The sequence below is a fragment of the Punica granatum genome, chromosome 4, assembly GCF_007655135.1.
Source record: "Punica granatum isolate Tunisia-2019 chromosome 4, ASM765513v2, whole genome shotgun sequence".
Classification (NCBI taxonomy): Eukaryota; Viridiplantae; Streptophyta; class Magnoliopsida; order Myrtales; family Lythraceae; genus Punica; species Punica granatum.
Window position 1 is genome coordinate 17,999,187 of NC_045130.1, and position 19,090 is coordinate 18,018,276.

A 19,090-nucleotide genomic window follows, 5' to 3' on the forward strand; every position below is an offset into this window, starting at 1 on the left:
AATAGAGTTGACTATGTGTTATCAGCTTTGTATTATTAATTTCTGAATTAATAATATTCTCAGCATGTCTTGCTTGATTATTGTATATAGTAAACTAATTAGTATATAACATAACATGGTTTCGTCGATCTTTGCGGTACATAAGTGAAGAAAATCTCCTTTGAGATTCTCTCTGGTGAGCTCTGCTTCGTTGATCATAAACAATATGCCATATTTTAAGAATGCATCGAACGTTCGAGAGACAGAAGCCGGGTTAGACTTTAGAGCTGCAGGGTTCATTTTACCCTAGGCAATAGTCGTATGTTACGCGCCCCCAACATCCTTTAAGCTCCCTTAATTAATTCTGAAAAGAGACCGTATAGCAAAGAGAGTTTTTGGCCGATTTTTACGTGTATACCTCGTCTACCGGTCGGGATCCGATAGGGGATTTGGGAGAATGCGTTAGGCAGGGATTGATTGCAAGTCAAGGAGATCTCTCAAAGAATTTAGCGAAGTCCTAATTAATGTTCGCACGATCACTCTAAAAAGGAAAAAATTGTTTGGACTTTGGACGACGTAAGGGTAATTCTTAGTATTAATATAAAATGACAAAAATGCCCATCATTAGAGGAGCAGTTTGTAATTGGGGGAAAATTACTTCGACGATACAAAACCTTTTAGATTGTAACGCGGACGGTACAAAATCTTTTTTTTTGTAACAATTTGGTACAAAACGTTTCAAATTGTTTAAATCAAGTCCAATCCGTCAATTTTTGCTAACGGCGTCAAGACCTTCTGACGTGGCAAACGACGTGGCAACTCGTATCAGACGTGGCTGACAGCTTTTAACATGATGTAACAAATGGATACAAAACTTTATTAAAATGTAACAAATTGGTACAAAACCTTTTTAAAATGTAACGAAATGGTACAAAACCTTTTAAGTCGTAATCATACTTCGCAATTTCATGATTGCAACTGAAAAAATATCCTCTAAAACTTATCCAATTGAACAGATATACTCCAAACTGCTTTCATGCAGTCCAAATTTCTGGTTCTCATAGCAGGAAAATGGGCAATTAAACAAATTACGAATGCCACTCCATACAATCGGCATTAAACCAAAACATTAATTAATAAAAAACTTAAACTCTAAACATTAAAAAAATATATTGCTCTTTAAACTTCTAACAAAAGGAGACAGTATTCTTTCCACCATTAAAACATCAAAATAATATACTGCTCTTTAAATTTACAACAAAAGAGGACAATATTCTTTCCACCACTAAAACATCAAAAAAGATCGACAATATTCTTTCTACCTAATCAGCTATACCCAATCAGTTTCAACATGAGCATCAAAAGTGCGGCATTTGTAATCTCATATAAAGATGAACATCAAAATGATATTCTATATCCTAATTGCCAACATCTGGTGGCTGGCTCAAAGAACCTGATGTCTTTGCCTTCCTTCGTTTTGTTGGTGGCTCCTGACTAAGAGAATTTGGAGCAAATTCATCACATGTGTCTTTGCTTCTCTTGCCTCTCCTTTTAAGAGACCTAGAAGGCCCTATTCCTCCTTTATTTGCCCTTTGGCTAGAAGATCTTGAAGCAGATGCAGTAGGTGGATTTGTTGGTGGCTCGGACATCCTAATAAACTGAGACTCAAATTGACCATGAGCAGGCGGGGCAGGTGGTTGGGGACAAGCTTGAGGATCCAATCAATCAATAACTATAAAAGTCTCACATTTTCATGAAAATGTGTATGTATTTGATATGTATACCTGGGTAACATTGCTTTGGATGAACTCTGATCTAAAAAGATGTGGACTAGTAGATGGGGGCTCGGGAACACTCTCATATGTCCTCCTCATCTTTTCCTGTAAATAGCTTGCAAACCAAGGAATTAGATCGCTGAAATGAATGAATATAAGGATTATATATTGTCTAGCAGTAACTCACAGTGTTTTGTTAGCTGGAACTTCCACTTGGCAGATCTTGCTCTGTGTTTGAAAAACTTGCTGAAGCACTCCTTCCTCGCTTATAACAAGTCTTTTTATTATGATCAGCTTCTTTGCATATTGAACATCTCATTTTCATGCAGCCTTTGTTTCCAATAATCTTTGTGCCATCTTTAACAATTCGTACAGCTTGCTCATCGGGACACTTTTCTCCTAACAGTTTGGCGTCTACCCTTTTTTGGCTTCAAGGGAGGAGGTTTTATTGGTTCCAAACCAGTCGAGTCATAATCATCTATATCTCTTAATGGATAGATAATTGGTTCATAGCAAGCTTTGAAGCTTGCAACACTATAGATATGATGGATAAAATCTTCTAGTTTCCTCCTTTCTAATTGTATACATGCAATAGCATGGTGACAAGGAATACTTGAGAGTTGCCACCGCTTGCAACTGCATGTCAAAGCAAGCAAATCCACGACATAGAGCTTCTCAGCAATAGTCACACCAAACTTACCTGCCCCAGACTCAGTTGGCCAACACCCTGATGCTTACTCCTTGTACTTCTCAAGCTTATTCAGAATCTTAGGACAAAACCTCTTATTATACTTGTCTGCAAGTTTCCTTTTTATGGACATCCTTTTCATCAGTTTTGTTCTGATACTCTCAAACAATATAATAATAGGCTTGTCCCTTTTTTCTAAAATCCACCTGTACAATAAAAAAGATTACACATTATTATTTACTTTCAAGTCGAAGTACTGTACTTACTAAGTATGTAGAGTACCTGTTGAAGCATTCACAGTGGTTGTTTAACAGAATATCAGACTTGGGATATTCCCTAAAATGGGACTTTGACCATTGTGATGGCGGTTTATCCTGGAGCCATTCCCAAGCTTTCTCATCCTGTATTCTTAACACCTCCATGTGCTTCCTGAATTCTGCTGGGTAAGTGGCCTTGGCAGCAGCCCATAACAGGTCTTTCAATTCTTTCCCCTTCTTGATAATGTCTACGCTACAAAGATTTTTCCATAGATGTCGAGTGTAGAACCTTTTTTCTGCAAGAGGAAACATTTCATCAAGGGATTGAACTAACCCCTTGATAACAGAACACAAGAAAAGAAAAACACTATCAGCAAGTCCCACAAGTAAATAGGCATTTAACTAGGTTCAAATAAATTAACACATATATGTAAATAAGCTTAATCAATTTTCAATAAAACCATACATTCTCCTTATCTCCCATAAAAGTCCAGGAGGATGAATCATCAATATTCAAGTCTTTTGCCAGATTTTCTAAGAACCATGACCAAGATTCTTTATTCTCAATCTCCACCACCCCAAATGCTATAGGAAAGATGCAATCATTTGCATCGATTCCCACTGCGGCTAGGAGCTGTCCATTGTATCTTCCTTTTAAGCCAACACCTATCCAATCCAATTAATGGCCTGCAACCAGCTAGGAAACCCCTTTTGCAGGCATCAAAACATACATACATATTCTCGAAGATGTGTTGGTCAGTCCCAATAAAAACAGAGGAACCAGAATTGGTCTTTTTTAATTCTTCAGAATAATCCCATAATTTTGCATATTGTTTCTCGTCTGAACTCCTTAATAAGGTTAGAGCATAATTCCTTGCCCTCCATAGCTTCATTCTATTGCATTTGGCCTTGAAGTCATGGTCAAGCTGATGTGCAAAAGACTTGGAGGACCAATTTGGGTCAGCCTGGAACTAAGCTTTATAAGTCTCACCTAGCCACTTATAAGTGATATATCTATCAGGAATCTCCTTCCCACATGTGTGCTTGTCCTTATACTTCTTAATTTGTAATGCATTGTGCATTTTATTCCATACTAACTTTAGCATCCATCTATCGCAATTCTTACACTTTGCATTGACTATGTCCTTTTCATTTCTCACTATGGCCACGTTGACTTTGTTCACGATACCATATTGCTTCACAACATCCTTTAACTCCTTCGTGGTTCCAAACAACATACAAATTACAAACTTTGGATTTTGCAAGTCTCTTTCTCACCTAAATTCAGGTAACCTACTTGCACTCCCACCTTCATCGCTAGAGTCTATACTCTGGAAGCCATCAAACTCGTCACCTCTATCCTCTGCCTCCCAATCACCTTCTTCACTGATAACATCGACATGTAGTTCTCTGGTTTCAGAAGAGTGGTTACCTCTCTTCCCATGTCGAATGCCTTCTTGTAATGCAACATTCACATCCACCAAATCCACGTCATATGTCATGTCATTATCAGTATCATTTAATTCAGAACCCTCATCCTCATTCAATTCAGAACCCTTATCCCAAGCTTTATCATCCTCTATTCTTAACACCTCCATATGCAAGTTTACATACTCAAAGTCATCTTGGACATCAACTGAAGGCACATCTCTGTTTGCATCTCCCACAGCCTCCTCTGCATCTCTAACACCCTCCTTTGCGTCTCTTTCATCTCCCACAGCCTCCTCTGTGGACAAAAACAAAAATCCCATCATCATAAATGTTTAACAAGACCTAAAAAAGCAAAAAGCCTTCGACTTTCTAAATATAACAATTGTGATTCCAGTTGACCACTTAATCCAACTCAATATAAGACAAAAAATTAATATAAGATGAGATCATTCACGGACCAAATTGAGGGCTTAGCATTACAAGGGCACTAAAAATGTGTTTCAAATATGGAGAAGGCACAAGAAGAAAATTTACTTAATAATGAACCTTTAGGAGCATGTAAAATCATATAAAGTAAATTATAGAGGTTAACTTGCTCCCTCGTGTGCATTTTGCAAATTTGATTATGGTGTTAACTTTAAATTTTCAATGATTGATCAACAGTGTACTGTCCGTGCTACCGTAATTGGATTGGATAAAACTACAAGATTTCATGTTTCCACTCCATTGCCTGAAAGTTCACTGTATGCCTTCCCAGATGCTTTGCACTTACAGGTAAGCTTTTTAGTGCTTAAAAAACTACCGATGCTATTTCATTTAAGCTGCATGTTAATTTTGGTTGCTTTTGCTCCATTTTGCTTTTAAGTCTTGTTACTTCTTGGTTCCTGTTACTAAGATTATTTTATTATTACTCTAAATTGTATTGATTGTCTTAAACTTTGCCTATTTGCAGCTTGTTTCAACCCTGAGGGTTTATCCAGATTACATTATGTTATATTCTAACCCAGATGCTAAGGTAAACTTCTTGTCAGCGAGCAAAATATGTTTTTTAAGCCTAGAATGTTTTTGATGTCATGATAAAGTGCTATCAGCATTAAGCATGTTCTTATACGCTTCCCTGCCTTCTGCATTTGAAGCAGTACTTTGCTGTGGTCCTGATTTTCACTTCAGCATATTTGCTATCTTTTTGTGGTTAGAAGTGTTGTTACCTACAGATAGATACTTGCTTTATGTTTCATGGTAATCCTATATGGCAACTCATGTTCATTGGTCTGCTTTTTCTGGACTGACAAGAAGGCCAAACCCAAATAATGATCCCGAAACTACTTGTAAGAATAAGAAACATGATTCATGGTCTTACCTTCGTGATACAGAAATAATTGAGCAAGAATACGTTAAATGTAGCCTAAACCTGAGTAACTTTGTATCTATGTGATACTGATTGCTTCTCCATGACCTAAAACACCTTATGTGCCCCTTTTCTATTTCTTTTAATCAAGCTAAAACTCCAGTATTTTGATCAATTTTGTGTTATCACAAAGATGGACTGTTATATATGCAGAAGCAATGCAGGGTCTTACAGAAAAACTCACCGAACAGCACCAACTAGAGAGAGACAGAGACAGGGGGAGAGAGAGAGAGAGAGAGATAGAGAGAAAGACAGGGGAGAGATAGAGAGAGATGTAAACTAATCAAATTACAGCAAAATCCTTCAAAATCAAGCAAGCTGAAGACAGAGAGGGAAGGGGAGGGTGAGGGTGATGAAAGCTTCAGGTCGACAAGAAATCGAGCCCCACCCAACACCGAACAAAAACACCATTATTGCCGCAAGTTCGAACCTTTTTATTCTTTTCGGGAGAAAAAAGAGGATTAGTAAACTCAAAACACAGCAACACCAGATAATCTAACCTTACACACCTTTCGACTTCACCCAAAACCTAAAATCTCAACCACAGACATCATCAACACAGTAAGATAATAGATTACTTACCATGCACGGGAGCAGGGTCCTAGGAGCTTAGATCGTGAGGCATTGTAGACAAACCAAAACCTTGCATGTGCTCTGATTTCTCTCACTGTCTGCAACAAAACCCTAGCCTGATCGCAAGTAGGAGAGAATGAAACAATGAAACAACCAGTGGCATCGTCTCCCCTCAACCCTCTGTCTTCTCTCTCAAGTTTTCCTTTTTGTCTTTTATTTTGTGTTTTTCTTTTTTCAGCCCCTGGATTATTTCCCGCCTTAGAAACGAGTGTTTTAAGTTGTCAGCCACGTATTATATGAGTTGCCACATCGCTTGCCACGTCAGAAGGTCTTGACGCCGTCGGCGAAAATTGACGGATTGAACTTGATTGAAACAATTTGAAACGTTTTGTACCAAATTGTTACAAAAAAAAGATTTTGTACCGTCTGCGTTACAACTTAAAAGGTTTTGTATCATCGAAGTAATTTTCCTTAATTAAATTAGGTGTTGTGACTTCCAGTTGGGTTTAAAAATACTTTGCAAGCGTATATATGTCAGCCCGAAAAAACGTCGGGCCAGGACGTTGTTCGTAGGAGATTTCGGCCTGGGGCAAGGCAACCCCATTATTGCCAAGGGAAATGGACCCAGAGTGGCCACCTTGGTCCCGCCTCACAACCCTCTCCCCATCCCCGGAGTTTGAAGTTCCCGTCGGTCACAGCTGCTGGTGTTAGCTCGTAGCTGCCTCAGTAGTCTCCCAGGATGGTCATGGACCAACCACCTTTGATGTTAGCTCGAGCTGACATCGATGCTCCCTGACAACTTAATATGTTGCTGGCAAGGTAGGTCGATTAATTCTGGTAATGTCATCTCTTGAAGTGCTACTTAGCAGCACCGGCTACGGGAAGTTGGTCAAAATGTACCCGGTCACCACCATCATAGTTGCTCGGACACGTTGGCTGTGGCGACCCAGGATATGACCCTCAGTTGCCAGCTAGTTGTTCAGATGTCTTGCATTGAGTTCATAAACTCGGATGCTCAAGAAACATGGAAGAAGCGAGCAAGTAAGGAAGTTGAGGAAGTTGAGGAGATGAACACGCGACTACTGTTGCGATCACAGACTCCAGTAGTTTGAGGACGCTGCTTGACTGTGTTCAAGAGACCATGAATGCGATTATCAGAGGTCAGCAAGTTACTGGTGACCACAGTCATGATGAGCCTCAAGCCAGTATTCACACGGCGTGGTTTGGGACGAAGTATGATTCTCTAGCTATTATTTCAGGATCTTTTAATTTGTAAGCTCAAGCTCGATTGAAATTAAAGATGAAATATCCATGATCAGATATCCCTTAAAAGATATTAAGATATATATCAGAAGATATCAATGGTTGTCATGCATTTATTACGGTTTTGTACGAGTTGAGAGATAGCCTTGGATGCCCTGCGTGCCTTGGGGCCGGTCAGGGAGCTAGGGACAGTCTGAAAATATGGCAATAAAACCTTATCGATCGGGTAATTCCCAATGATATCTTTATGGAGACGACCAATTAGGGTTGTAATATCTGATTGATCTTCGTATAGTGAGTGCTCTGCGCCGCCCGCCCCCCCCCCCCCCCCCCCCCCCCCCCCCCCCCCCCCCCGTAATTCTGGTATCGAATCTACCAAGTTTTATGTTATCTAATCTCAGTTTGGTGTCTGCAACAATAAATCGGTATGGGGGATCCGAATAGTTTAAGAAGATGTCCCGTCAAAAGATTGAAGATGGAGGAGAAGTTCGATTCGTGGAACATTGGTTTCTAAATGCAGGTATATATGCAACTTTGAGAAAACCCAATTAAGACACAAAATTGGGCATAACGGCAACGAGAACTCGCCCTTTCTGGAAAAAAAAAAATGAAAATGTCCTAGCAAAGCTGGATGGGGCTAATTAAGTCGATCGATCATTAGACGGAATGCATGCAAGTGATAGATTAAGATGAAGACACACTGACTAGTTTGACATGGCATGGACAGAGCATTGCAAAGAGAACTGAGAAGCCTCGTTATCTCCGATCCAGGCATGCCGATCGAAAGAAGGTCGAGTCTGGAAAGAAGGTGAATCTCGAAAAGAAGTTAGAGCTTGTAGTGAAAGAAAGTGAATCTAGCTTGGAAAGAAGATGAATCTTGGAAAGAAGGTAAATGTTGTGGGGGCTAATTGAGAGAGTCTACAATCACGAGGACGGCGAGATCTCCAATTGGCAATTACACTAACTTGTGGTATAGACATGTCGGGGCGCGGCAATCTCTCGAATGCATGTCAACTTCCAAATAGGCCTAAACAGTCCCCAGAAATCTCGATTTGGCGTGGCCCCGTGTTCTCTTGTCATTATAGCTTGGGGTGGCCCTGTGGTCTCCAGTAACATCATCGACCCAAGAAGATCAAAACATCATTGACTGTCATTAACGTAAGTTGGTTCAAGCGGTTCAACATTTGTTTCGCTTAAGTAAAGTCTCGAGTTTGTGTTCTTATGATTACAGAAAATCCACGCTGAGAGAATTTTAACCCTCAGTGGCTGATTCAATTCAACTGCATTAGTCGAGATCCAATCGGGTTTCCAAATACTATGGTTCACATCGAAAAAAATTGATAATGATTGGTGATCTAAAGTCATATGTCAATTAGGAATTAAAATATCTAGTAGTCCCATAAGCGATTGTGCCCACCTCACTCAAAAGTTCGAATTGATATATTATAAAATTTAATATCTTATAAACACATACTTTTTTTATTATACGTGTGGAATTAAGTCACAACAAACCGAATTCTATTTTAGTGAAATGCACATCTTTCAAATATTAACAACTTTGTCGCCAACATCATGCCCCCGCAAGTCTTTCTTTAATCCGACTAGAACTGGAAAAGAGACGGATCGAATATCTATATATATATATATATATATATATATAACAAATGAACTGTCTTGATCTGATTTCATTCGGACTCCAACTTCTACATTTTGGCTTGTATGTATTATGTATGCGTGCATGTATGTAAAGTTATTTATTTATATGCAAAAAATTTGGAGAAGGGACCCAAAAATTGAAGGGGGTCCCACTTTTCGGCGCATGTTAGCAAAGCACCGGCCACCCACAAACACAAAGGAGTTAAAGCCCCTGAAACCTGCATTTACTTCAGTCTCTTAACAGAAAACACGTAGTTTGTTAGGTACCAACTTGAATGAAAACCTCTGAAATCAATTAATTCGGTTTTCCTTTTCCCGATTCATTGCTGTTCGTCCCGGGAGCTTATCCGGTCCATGAACAGAACAGATCTAAAGTAACATAATTGATTACAAAATAAATATAATCGACTGGAGCAAAATGCAATTGACTATGTTATATTTTCAATCGATTAATTATCCTAAATCGGTTTCGCCCTGGACTGTATAAATTTCCGTTCGACCCTCTCTGCCCTGTGTTGGATTGGATTCCGCCTGGGAGTAGTAGTATTAGTGGTAGATCTATATTTCTGGCAGCTAAGCTTATATATGTATATATATTTTACGTGATTTTGCCGACTGTAACATCAACGCACTTTTGAACATCGCATATGTATTTGTTGTTGGTCATTTAGAATGTTTGTGATCGACCAGTGTGAAATATATGGAGATAAAAGTTCATTTTTTGTGTCTTTTTACATTTTCCTATATTTTTCTTTTCATTTCTAACAGGCATGCAATTGATAGTGATATGTTTAGTGAGATCAGATCATGGAGTGATCCATTAATTTGGGTCCAATAATCCATTTCAAATAAGAACAAAATTATTATCAAATATTTATATTTACATCTAAGATTCTAAGAAAGTCTTACCTTAAAAAACACTTGACAAAGTACGTGGAGGGATGTGCTGCTTCCTCAAATTCCTTTCTCGTCATCTCATTTCCCATATCATCAATTGCAATCCTATTCCTCTCTCTATTCTATTCTCGGCCAATTCTCTCTCTCCCTCCCTCTCTCTCTCTCTCTCTCTAAAATGGCGAACACGAACCGTCCACCGCCATTTTTGATCAACTCCGAGGACCCAAACTACTACCAGCCGCAGGTCACACTTCCGTCTTCGTCGTCTTCGTCTTCTTCTTCATCATCTTCATCGTCGTTAGCTAATCTGAGCCCCAGCATTATCATCACCCTCCTCATACTCTCCGTCACCATCATCCTCACCGCCTGCCTCTTCCTCTTCTTCCGCCACCTCCACCGTCTCCCTATCCCGTGCCTCATCCGTCCCCACCACCTCTCCACCTCCTCCGCTCCCCCCTCCGCCGCCCCCTCCCTCCGCCACCCTCCACCTCCTCACAGTCGCACTAACGGTGACAGCTCCTCCTCCCTCCTCGACTCCCTCCCTCTCTTCTCCTTCTCCTCTGTCGTCCGCCGCTCATCCACCGCCGCCGACGGCGACTGCGCCGTCTGCCTCTCCAAGTTCAAGCCGCCCGATCAGCTCCGGCTACTCCCCCTCTGCTGCCACGCATTCCACGCCGACTGCGTCGATACATGGCTTCGCTCCAATCAGACGTGCCCTCTCTGCCGCTCCAACATCCACGCCTCCGATTCCGACATCGCCGCTCTGCTTCAGCCCAATGCGGCCGGAAGCGGCAGCTTCCGCCTCGAGATTGGCTCGGTCAGCCGCCGCCACTCCACTTCCGACACTGGAGACGCGCGGATTTCCTACTCCATCGGCTCGTTCGACTACATTGTCGACGACGATTCTGAGGTCGCCAACGCCGTGGTCGGAAACCACCGGAGGAGCGTCTCGGATAAGGAGGAGCCTGCGCCTCAGATGGCCGTGGACCCGAGCCTCGCCTCTGAAGTCGCCGCGGGGAGGAGCTGGCTTGGGGACTACATGGATCGCCTATCTGCAACGCTCTCCTCGCGAACTCTGTCGCTCCGAAGCTCCAGGAGGTTTTTCACCGGAAGCAGCCGCCGGAGCGAGGTGGCCGGCGTCGGAGAGTGGGACTTGGAGGCGAGCCGTGTCGGAGAAGAAATCAGCGAGCTCTTTCGGTGGGCCTCAGGGGTATAATCGGTAAATAATCCAATTTTTTTAACGCTTTTCCACTCTGTGTCTTGCTAATTCCACTCTGCGGAAGGATGTTGGAGTGGACATAGCAATTTTTGGAGTGACGGATCACGTGAGTTTCGTGAAGTTGAGGAATCACTCTCTTTTCTTTTCTTTCTCCCGGTCATTTGCTCTTTTTGGCTAAATGGTTCTTAGCGAGATTCTCTCTCTATTGAGGACGCGACGCCGACGGGCGAGATTCTGTTCTGTAAAGATATGAACGGTCACGATTCAAAGTAGATATATTATAGAACAAAAGTGGGGACTTACGTATTTTTCACATATATATAATGACGATATAGTAAATAATTTTACGATATGTCATTTTGTTTCGTCTTTGGGTAGAATACCCTACGGATATTTTTGCTATTGGGAGTGAAAACTGTTGTTGTTATTGATATTAGCATTGGTTTGGTATTCTTGATGCTTAAGGATATGAAAACGCGATAATTGAGCATGCATGTGATTCTCATCGATGTTCTTGGTATGTTTCTCTCGACACGTTTCTTCCGCTCTAGCTTTTTATTCCGATATTCGTAATTTGTTACATCACATCTTCAAAAAAAAAACGAAGAATCGTAAGGAAGTGGAATCGGGATCAAAGAATTTTTGGCAAAAACTTATATAAGATAAACATCGGGGTGTTGCTTTTAATTTGGTTAGATTTGTTTGCTTCTTCATGCAATTAATTTTCCTGATAGTTATGTTGTACGGGGAACGGGAGTGCACCGACCATGAAATGAAATGGGGTGGAGTCACGTTGTGAGCGTGTAGATGGTTAAAGTAATATGTGTATAGGTAACCAAACAACCCCTTTATGATAGTTGATACATATTAAATATAATATATATAGGAGCACCCCACGTATGTACCTCGTACTCTGACTAGGCCGATCGCACGTAGTGAGTCTGTGCATCAGTGAACGAAAAACACGATACATCCCATGGTCGACCGAGCTAGAAAATCTTATGTTGAAAAAAAAAACAAACAAAAAGGTGGCGGGCGGCCTGATTGAATTGAACACTCATGTAATAAGTTTTTTTTTTATGAATAAAAGTTAAATAAGGAGGGGTGCAACACGAGGACTTCCCAGGAGGTCACCCATCCTAGTACTGCTCTCGTCCAAGCACGCTTAACTTCGAAGTTCTGATGGGATCCGGTGCATTAGTGCTGGTATGATCGCACCCAGTCTCATGTAATAAGTTAATTAGATATGTAAGTGATAACACGGGGTCCAATTTGCGGGGGTGAATTAGATGGATGACTACGTTTGCTGCGGATGGGACATTGAAGGGGGAGTTGAGATTCAATTTTTGGTCAAGTTTTTGTTCAACAAAAAAATACCAAATTGGTAGTTTTAGGTGTAGCCGTCTCAGTCCCTGGATAAACGGAATGTCCCTCTTCTCTTGTCTAATTTCCGGGAGGACTATGCGACTACGTAATCCAAAATAAAACATGAAAGTTATGCATTAGATAAATACCGGGACCAGACTAATGTCTCGGCTCGAGCTTAAATTAGTTGGGAAAAAAAATAAGTGATAACTCGTGCACCCAACTCAAAGTTATGTGCTTTCATTCTTGAAACAGTTTTTTTTTGAAAAAAAAGTACAAAAACTCTCATTATGATTTGAGTTTAGAACAAATTGGATATCGTGGTTTTTTAAGGGACAATTAACAGGATATGATTTACTTCGTGAGACATAATGGAATCCACCATTAGTTTTTTCGTCACTTTTAGTCTTCAAACTTTTCTTTTTACCATTATTATCCTCAAACTTTCAACTTTTTGCAATTTGATCATAAAATTCGAGAAAAAAAAAGAGAGAAAAGGACTTGGACCACCAATCGGAGACCCCGACCCTACCACCGAGGTCACCTGCATCCAAATAGGATGTCGGTGACCATAGAGGTGGAGTCGAGGTTGCAAATTGGCGGTCCCCATCCCCGAATAGACTGGGATCTTGAGTTTGAGATCCCATTCGATTCCGGAGCTGGGGCCACCAATTGGCAACCCCAACCCTAACCCCGCCCTTGAAGTTTCTAGTATCCTCTGTGGGTGTCGCAGACCTCGGTGGTGGGGTTAGGATTGCCAACCGGTGGCAATCCCAACGGCCCAAGCCTCTTCCCCTTTCTTATTTCCGAGCTTCAGGACCAAATTGTAAAAATTTGAAAGTTTGAGGGTAATAATGACAAAAATAAAAGTTTGAGCACCCAAAGTGACAAAAGACTAACGGTGAGGTCCATTATCTCACAAAGTAAATTACAGAGAGTTAGTTATCCCTCGAAAAATCACGGGGTCCAATTTGTTCCTAGCTCAAACCATAATGGGGATTTTGTACTTTTTTTTTTTCCCATATTTTTTTTGGCTGGATCATTCTTATATCAGTTAAGGATATAACTATGTATTAATATTCAATTAATGTTATCCATAATTTGCATCATCAAATAATAATTTTATGATTGTTCTACAAAATCTTTCCATATGAACTTTGCATCAACCCGTCATCACTTCCAACACAATTTCACCTCCTGCTCCATAACTCTAGTCATTGTTCTTCTAGTACATATCTATCCAAATGCTATAGACATCATTTTTATCAAACAGAAACAATGACAACTCACCAACAAAAGTGTTGATAGGAGGAGAACACAAGTTCGAATCCCGAGAAGCACACTTGTTGGGAGGAAGAATAATCTTTAATGCTCGATCTCCCGATTAGATTAGTCAAATCCCATTGGGCTCTGGATACCAAGGTACACACCGAAAAAAAAACGATGACAACTCCATGTATGTAGAGAATGAATGGGTTGACCTCTGTAATTTCTGCCATTAAATAAGGTCTTTTTGCTCGATCATGTTCCGATCACGGTTTCATACTCTGTCCTATTTATCGGTGGCACAACACTCATAGATTGTTTACTAGCCTGTAAAAAAAATGGGCCATCAACTTGTTCGAACTAAGATTTCAAGAAATTACAAGCGGTCCCCCGTCTCATAGATAGCAATGCATTCCGTGGACATTTCTTTTTCCATCTGCCCGAATATTTGGTAGCATCAATGATATATATGAACAAAACTACAAGCATTTTTTCAACTTTTTTCGCTTTCCCATCTACATTACTAGTTTATCATTCGAACTGCTGCAGAAGCAAAATCCACAAGCAAGTGATTACCATGAACACGTTTGCAAACTTGGTCGTCTTCTTCATCCCAGCAGCACTGCATGGTAAGCTGCTCCCACTGAAGCAACCTTTCTTCTGCTTGATCCCGATGCCACGATCCTCGAGGACAAAAGTGGAATTCGCCCTATCACTGCTGAACAGAACACACCAATAAGATGGCCCCTTGTGGGACTGATGGACCACGCCTACTCCAACCTCAGTGTATGACCTGTTCCTCAAAAGGGACAGAGTCCTGTTGTCTCTGATGAGGACCTGCGAGAAGGCTTGTGATGGGCCAAGGTGCTTAGAGTGGCAGCCGATGATTTGACCAGTGATGGACCCAAAGGTGGGGAGCTCGATGCCGCAATTAGGTGCGAAGATCTCAGTGAAATTGTCCTCTGATGGGCTGCAGTGTAGAGTGTTGTTGCTCGTGCAGTTCCCCTTGCAGAGCTCGGCATATTGCAAGGCCACACACCCTATCCCAGGACTGCGGTTTAAGGATGGGAGCTTCATGGATGTTCGATTGCTGTTGATGATGTCCACAAGATCATTTGCTGGGTTTTCTGGGTAGAACCAAAATACGAAAATAGTTTTGTCAGTTGAGTTCAGCAGCATGGCAAGTTTAAGCACAGAAGTTGCATAAAGACTGGACGTGCCCCTCCGACAAAACACTAAAACAAATGGTTTTGAGTGATTGTGCAAAGACAGTTCCTTAAGCACTGTGATGATCGCACTCGTTCATTGCAAAAAGAGTTTAGCTATCAAGATGCAGTGAAAAGCATCGACCTAAAACTGCTTAAAACTGGCATTATGCAGTAAGGACTAGATCAATAACCTTTTCCTTGTCTTCATCAACACTAAAAGGTTACTTACTGTCAACTACTGAAGGCGCATTAGATGAATTCATTTTGTTTCTTGGAACTCAAGTGCGAGTTAGAAGTCCATTGCCAACTGGTCTTCAGCCTAATATTTTTTGTACTTGCTCTTTATGTTCGTATGTCTCACATGTTCGGGTTTTTCCCTGTAATACAGTTTTATTCCCCCTGCCCCCACCCCCGCCACCCCAACCCCGCTGAAGAAGGTTAGCCCACTGGTATGTCTGGATAGGGATATCTCTGCGCTTGCTCATCTACTAAGAACAGGAAAGCACTCTTCTTATTGTACATCCCTATCCATACAACATAAAAGGCCGAACAAAATATTCTTCCCTTGTTCAAATTTGAATGAACCCCTTATTGAAAACAAAATTAAACAAGCACATCAAATAGTTCAGATTAAAAGCACCAGTCCATATGCCTCTTATGCTCATGTCACAATTTGACAACACAAGAACCTCTCTGGTTCTCTAAAGAATTGTCTTTCCTCACTTTTAAAAACAGAAGATGAAACATTTGATCTGTGAAGAGAGGAATATTTCTGGTGAAAAATAACACTAGGCAAATCTTCTCCTTTCAAATATGTTCATAATTCGTCCCCTTCCATGGCTGCAGAGAGTTTTTACTTCGGCAGAACACTGTGTTACCTCAAACCTATACCAAAAATAGAAAGGATGCATGCACTGGTTTCCATTAAGGAGGTTTACACTTGGAGATTCCAATATTACAGTAGGCAGGACATATGAATAATGCTGCCAGGGCCACCAATCAGAGTGTCATCCTCTTTTGAACTAAATTATCATGCTAATTAAGCTCCTTTCAAAGTTCATAGACTTTAATCATTGTTGACAAATGAAACCCCAGCAATGATCTCCACTTTTACGGTGAAAAAGAGGCTTACGCTAGGTTGAATGCATGCCAGTGGTGAGCTAGCAAAACTCAAACCCAGAACTTCGAAGTAGAACCAATCCATCGAGACACTGGAAGTAGAATCAATCAATGCTGAGAATCACCGAGTGAATCATGAGATTCCCTTTCAGTTCATCTATTTGCTTGACAACACAATACTAAGACTTCATCACAAGTAAACGCATCAGCTTCGGTCAAAGCTAATTAGCCCAAGCTCTCATTTTGACATACTTTACACCCGGGCAAAATATGAAAACTAACCCGAAAGTTTGAATCAACTAACAAAAACAGACTGAACCCAAGACCATATAGTTTTGCTTAATTTCAGCTGGCAAGTTTTATTTATTGTCTTCAAGTTATGAATTTGGAAGAGGTTCAGTTCAGTTTGGGCTTTGGAGCATAATCAGATATGATTACATAGGCATCCCTCCCCATGCACATTTATCCCTCAAGCAAATGAACAACGGGCAGAAGGAGAAATGTGATATGAAGCAGAGGGCTCACCATGGGTCTTGGAGCAAACAGGGGATGCAGCAAGAAGGAGAAGGCAGCAAACAATCCACTCACAGGCAGAGGCAGAGGCAGAGGCAGAGCAGCTGAGGTTCTTCACCATTGTCACCCACCACCCTGGACCTCGAGTGGAAAGGGGGAGCCCTAGCTGTGGCTGGCCGGTTGCAAAAGTCTTCTTCCCTCCCAGGAAAAATGGGGGAAGAGAGGAGGAAAGTTATTGGGATTCGGGAAGTGGGAATGTCTTTGCCGAGTAAAGTGCACCCCGGGATGAGGACTGAGGAGAGAGTGTTGTGATTCAAGGCAATTTGATGGGCTGCAGTTGCAGAGATTAAGGACAAAAGGTCAGGCATAGGTGGTCCCCACTAGCCGTTAAAGAGAGTGCTGTGCCTGAATTTTTTTTTTTTCTAGTCTGACACGCCACGCACAATGCGACGGTAACACATTTGATATTTTTATTAAATATTTCTCATATCAATTAAAATGATTAGCACTTTTATTCAGTGTTATCATAATCGGATCGAACATCGAACTGATCGAGTTATGGGTTCATGAATTTATGGATTCAACTGAAAATTCGATATGTCAGACCACGTGTTTAATTATAAAATAAATATATATTTATTATTTTAAGAAAATAATATAAAATACAAAAAAATAGTAATAAATATTAGATAATATGTGACCAAAAAATATAATTGCAAAAAAAGAAGAAATCATTTGACACTGTAAAACCCAACTCAAAAGAAAGATAGAGAGAAAAAGATAAGAGAGGTGAGAGAAAACTGTGAGATTCTCTCAACTTTCCTTTCTATTTCCTTCCTTCTACTTCTTTTGTGCTTCTCAACTTTCACTACGCACTACCCAGAGGGAGATTAAATTGATTCCTTGATTGATTCTACTAGCTGGCCCCTTACTTGACCAGGATGAGCAGCGACGAGTCGAGGAAGTGCAATCTCGGTGCTCCAACATCCAAATCCAACTCCGATGACTGGAAGTCCTCCGCCACTGGCTCCGTCAGCCGCAGGATCATCATTAAGAGTGCCGACATGAAGGACGACATGCAGAAGGAAGCCGTCGACATCGCTGTAGAAGAGGCGACTTGCAATTGAAATTTACATCTCTATTTGTCAATTCACAACTTCACATGGAGACTTCGAGATCGAGACTTCAACCATACTTGTAGCCTCTGCCACAGAGAAGAGGCGAACTGGTGCCGAAGACTAGGGTTTCATAATTTCATTCAACCTTTAGTTTTGAGTTTTTTGGTTTTTCAAATTTACATTTAGGTCCTTCATGTTTAAAAAATTCTGAGCCCATACAATCGCTCGGTTCACATGGATTCGATGGGTTTGCCTAAAAACCGCTTGATTTTTTGAGTTCACCGGTCTATTTATGCATTTTTAATTTTTAAGCTAACCGAACCGGACATAGGTTCGATTTTCGGTTCGATTGGTCGAACCACTCAGTCCGGTCCGGTCCAATTATGATAAAATTGCTTTTATCACTTGTAATTTATTATAACCAAATTTTCCTATACGAAGATTCAAAATTTCCGCCATCCAACAAATAAAATCTAAAATCTAAAATCTAGAAAAAAAAATTACTTTTTTGTAAAAATAAAAACTAAAAAAAAAAGAAAAAAAGAAAAGAAGAAGACGAGTTGCTCCTGAGCCACCTACGGCTCGTAGGCAGGGTTGGGTTCGCCCTTGACTCATGAAACCAACTCTAGGGTCCACGAGCCTCGAATGGGCTAACTTAGGGCTCCCAAACCTTGTGTTCAATTGAAGAATGATGAGGACAAGCCAAGGGCAAACTCAACCCTAGCATCTATAAGCCTTGCGTGGCTCAAGAGCCACTAGCTCTCAACCCATACCCTTTGTGGGTCTCCGAGAAACTCCAGCCAAAATCTCAGTTATCAAGGCTAAATCCAGCAAACTTGAGGTTGAATTTGGCTTCACAACTTCAATCCAGGCCAAAAATTATATTCAACATCACCAGAGGTGGAGTTTGGCTAGTGGCGATAACAGAGGGCAACGGAGGAAGCGGTGGAGGACAACAAGGACAAGTAGCACAATCTAAATATTTACTGAATGAGTAAGGGCAGATTAGTAACTTCAATGCTTTTTAAATACAGAATTCCATCACACATGTGATAGTAGAGCATGGCCATTCATTATCTGTTACACATACTAAGCCCAGCCCATAATTACTATTACGATTATCGACGAAAACAAACAATATAACTAGCATTACGTATGTAATTGATCCATAATGAAATGACCATTACATACAACCAAACATAGCTAGATAATTTTTTTTTCCCAGTTTTAAAGGGTCCGTTAGCCTAATACAAATAATATTTTTAAAAATGAGTTAGATTATATAGTGTAAATTTTCCTTTCCATTTCCATTTTAGATACTACCTTAATTAGTAGAGATGGTGGTTGTTCACTCT

The 19,090-nt window shown here is 40.8% G+C and overlaps 2 protein-coding genes and 1 non-coding gene across 3 annotated transcripts; 1 reads left to right on the forward strand and 2 right to left on the reverse strand.

Moving 5' to 3' along the window:
- The first annotated feature begins 9,974 nt into the window (after positions 1-9,974).
- LOC116203175 (E3 ubiquitin-protein ligase ATL4) lies at positions 9,975-11,618 on the forward strand. Its single transcript, XM_031534839.1, has one exon. The coding sequence runs from the start codon at positions 10,103-10,105 to the stop codon at positions 11,141-11,143; it is 1,041 nt and encodes a 346-aa protein (XP_031390699.1). The 5' UTR covers positions 9,975-10,102; the 3' UTR covers positions 11,144-11,618.
- Positions 11,619-12,247: 629 nt separating this feature from the next.
- LOC116206455 lies at positions 12,248-12,366 on the reverse strand. Its single transcript, XR_004156688.1, has one exon. It is a non-coding gene; the product is annotated as a 5S ribosomal RNA (ribosomal RNA).
- Positions 12,367-14,116: 1,750 nt separating this feature from the next.
- Positions 14,117-16,944, reverse strand: LOC116202468. Its single transcript, XM_031534038.1, has 2 exons — positions 16,630-16,944; positions 14,117-14,904 (listed from the first exon to the last, which is right to left on the reverse strand). The coding sequence occupies exons 1-2, from the start codon at positions 16,736-16,738 to the stop codon at positions 14,309-14,311; spliced, it is 705 nt and encodes a 234-aa protein (XP_031389898.1). The 5' UTR covers positions 16,739-16,944; the 3' UTR covers positions 14,117-14,308.
- Positions 16,945-19,090: the final 2,146 nt, after the last annotated feature.

Excerpts from the sequence above, each read along its gene's own strand:
- LOC116203175 (XM_031534839.1), top strand. The coding sequence starts at position 10,103 with ATGGCGAACACGAACCGTCCACCGCCATTTTTGATCAACTCCGAGGAC.
- LOC116202468 (XM_031534038.1), bottom strand. The coding sequence starts at position 16,738 with ATGGTGAAGAACCTCAGCTGCTCTGCCTCTGCCTCTGCCTCTGCCTGT. Across the intron at positions 14,905-16,629 it reads TGTTTGCTCCAAGACCCATG|AAAACCCAGCAAATGATCTT; the intron begins GTGAGCCCTCTG and ends GGTTCTACCCAG.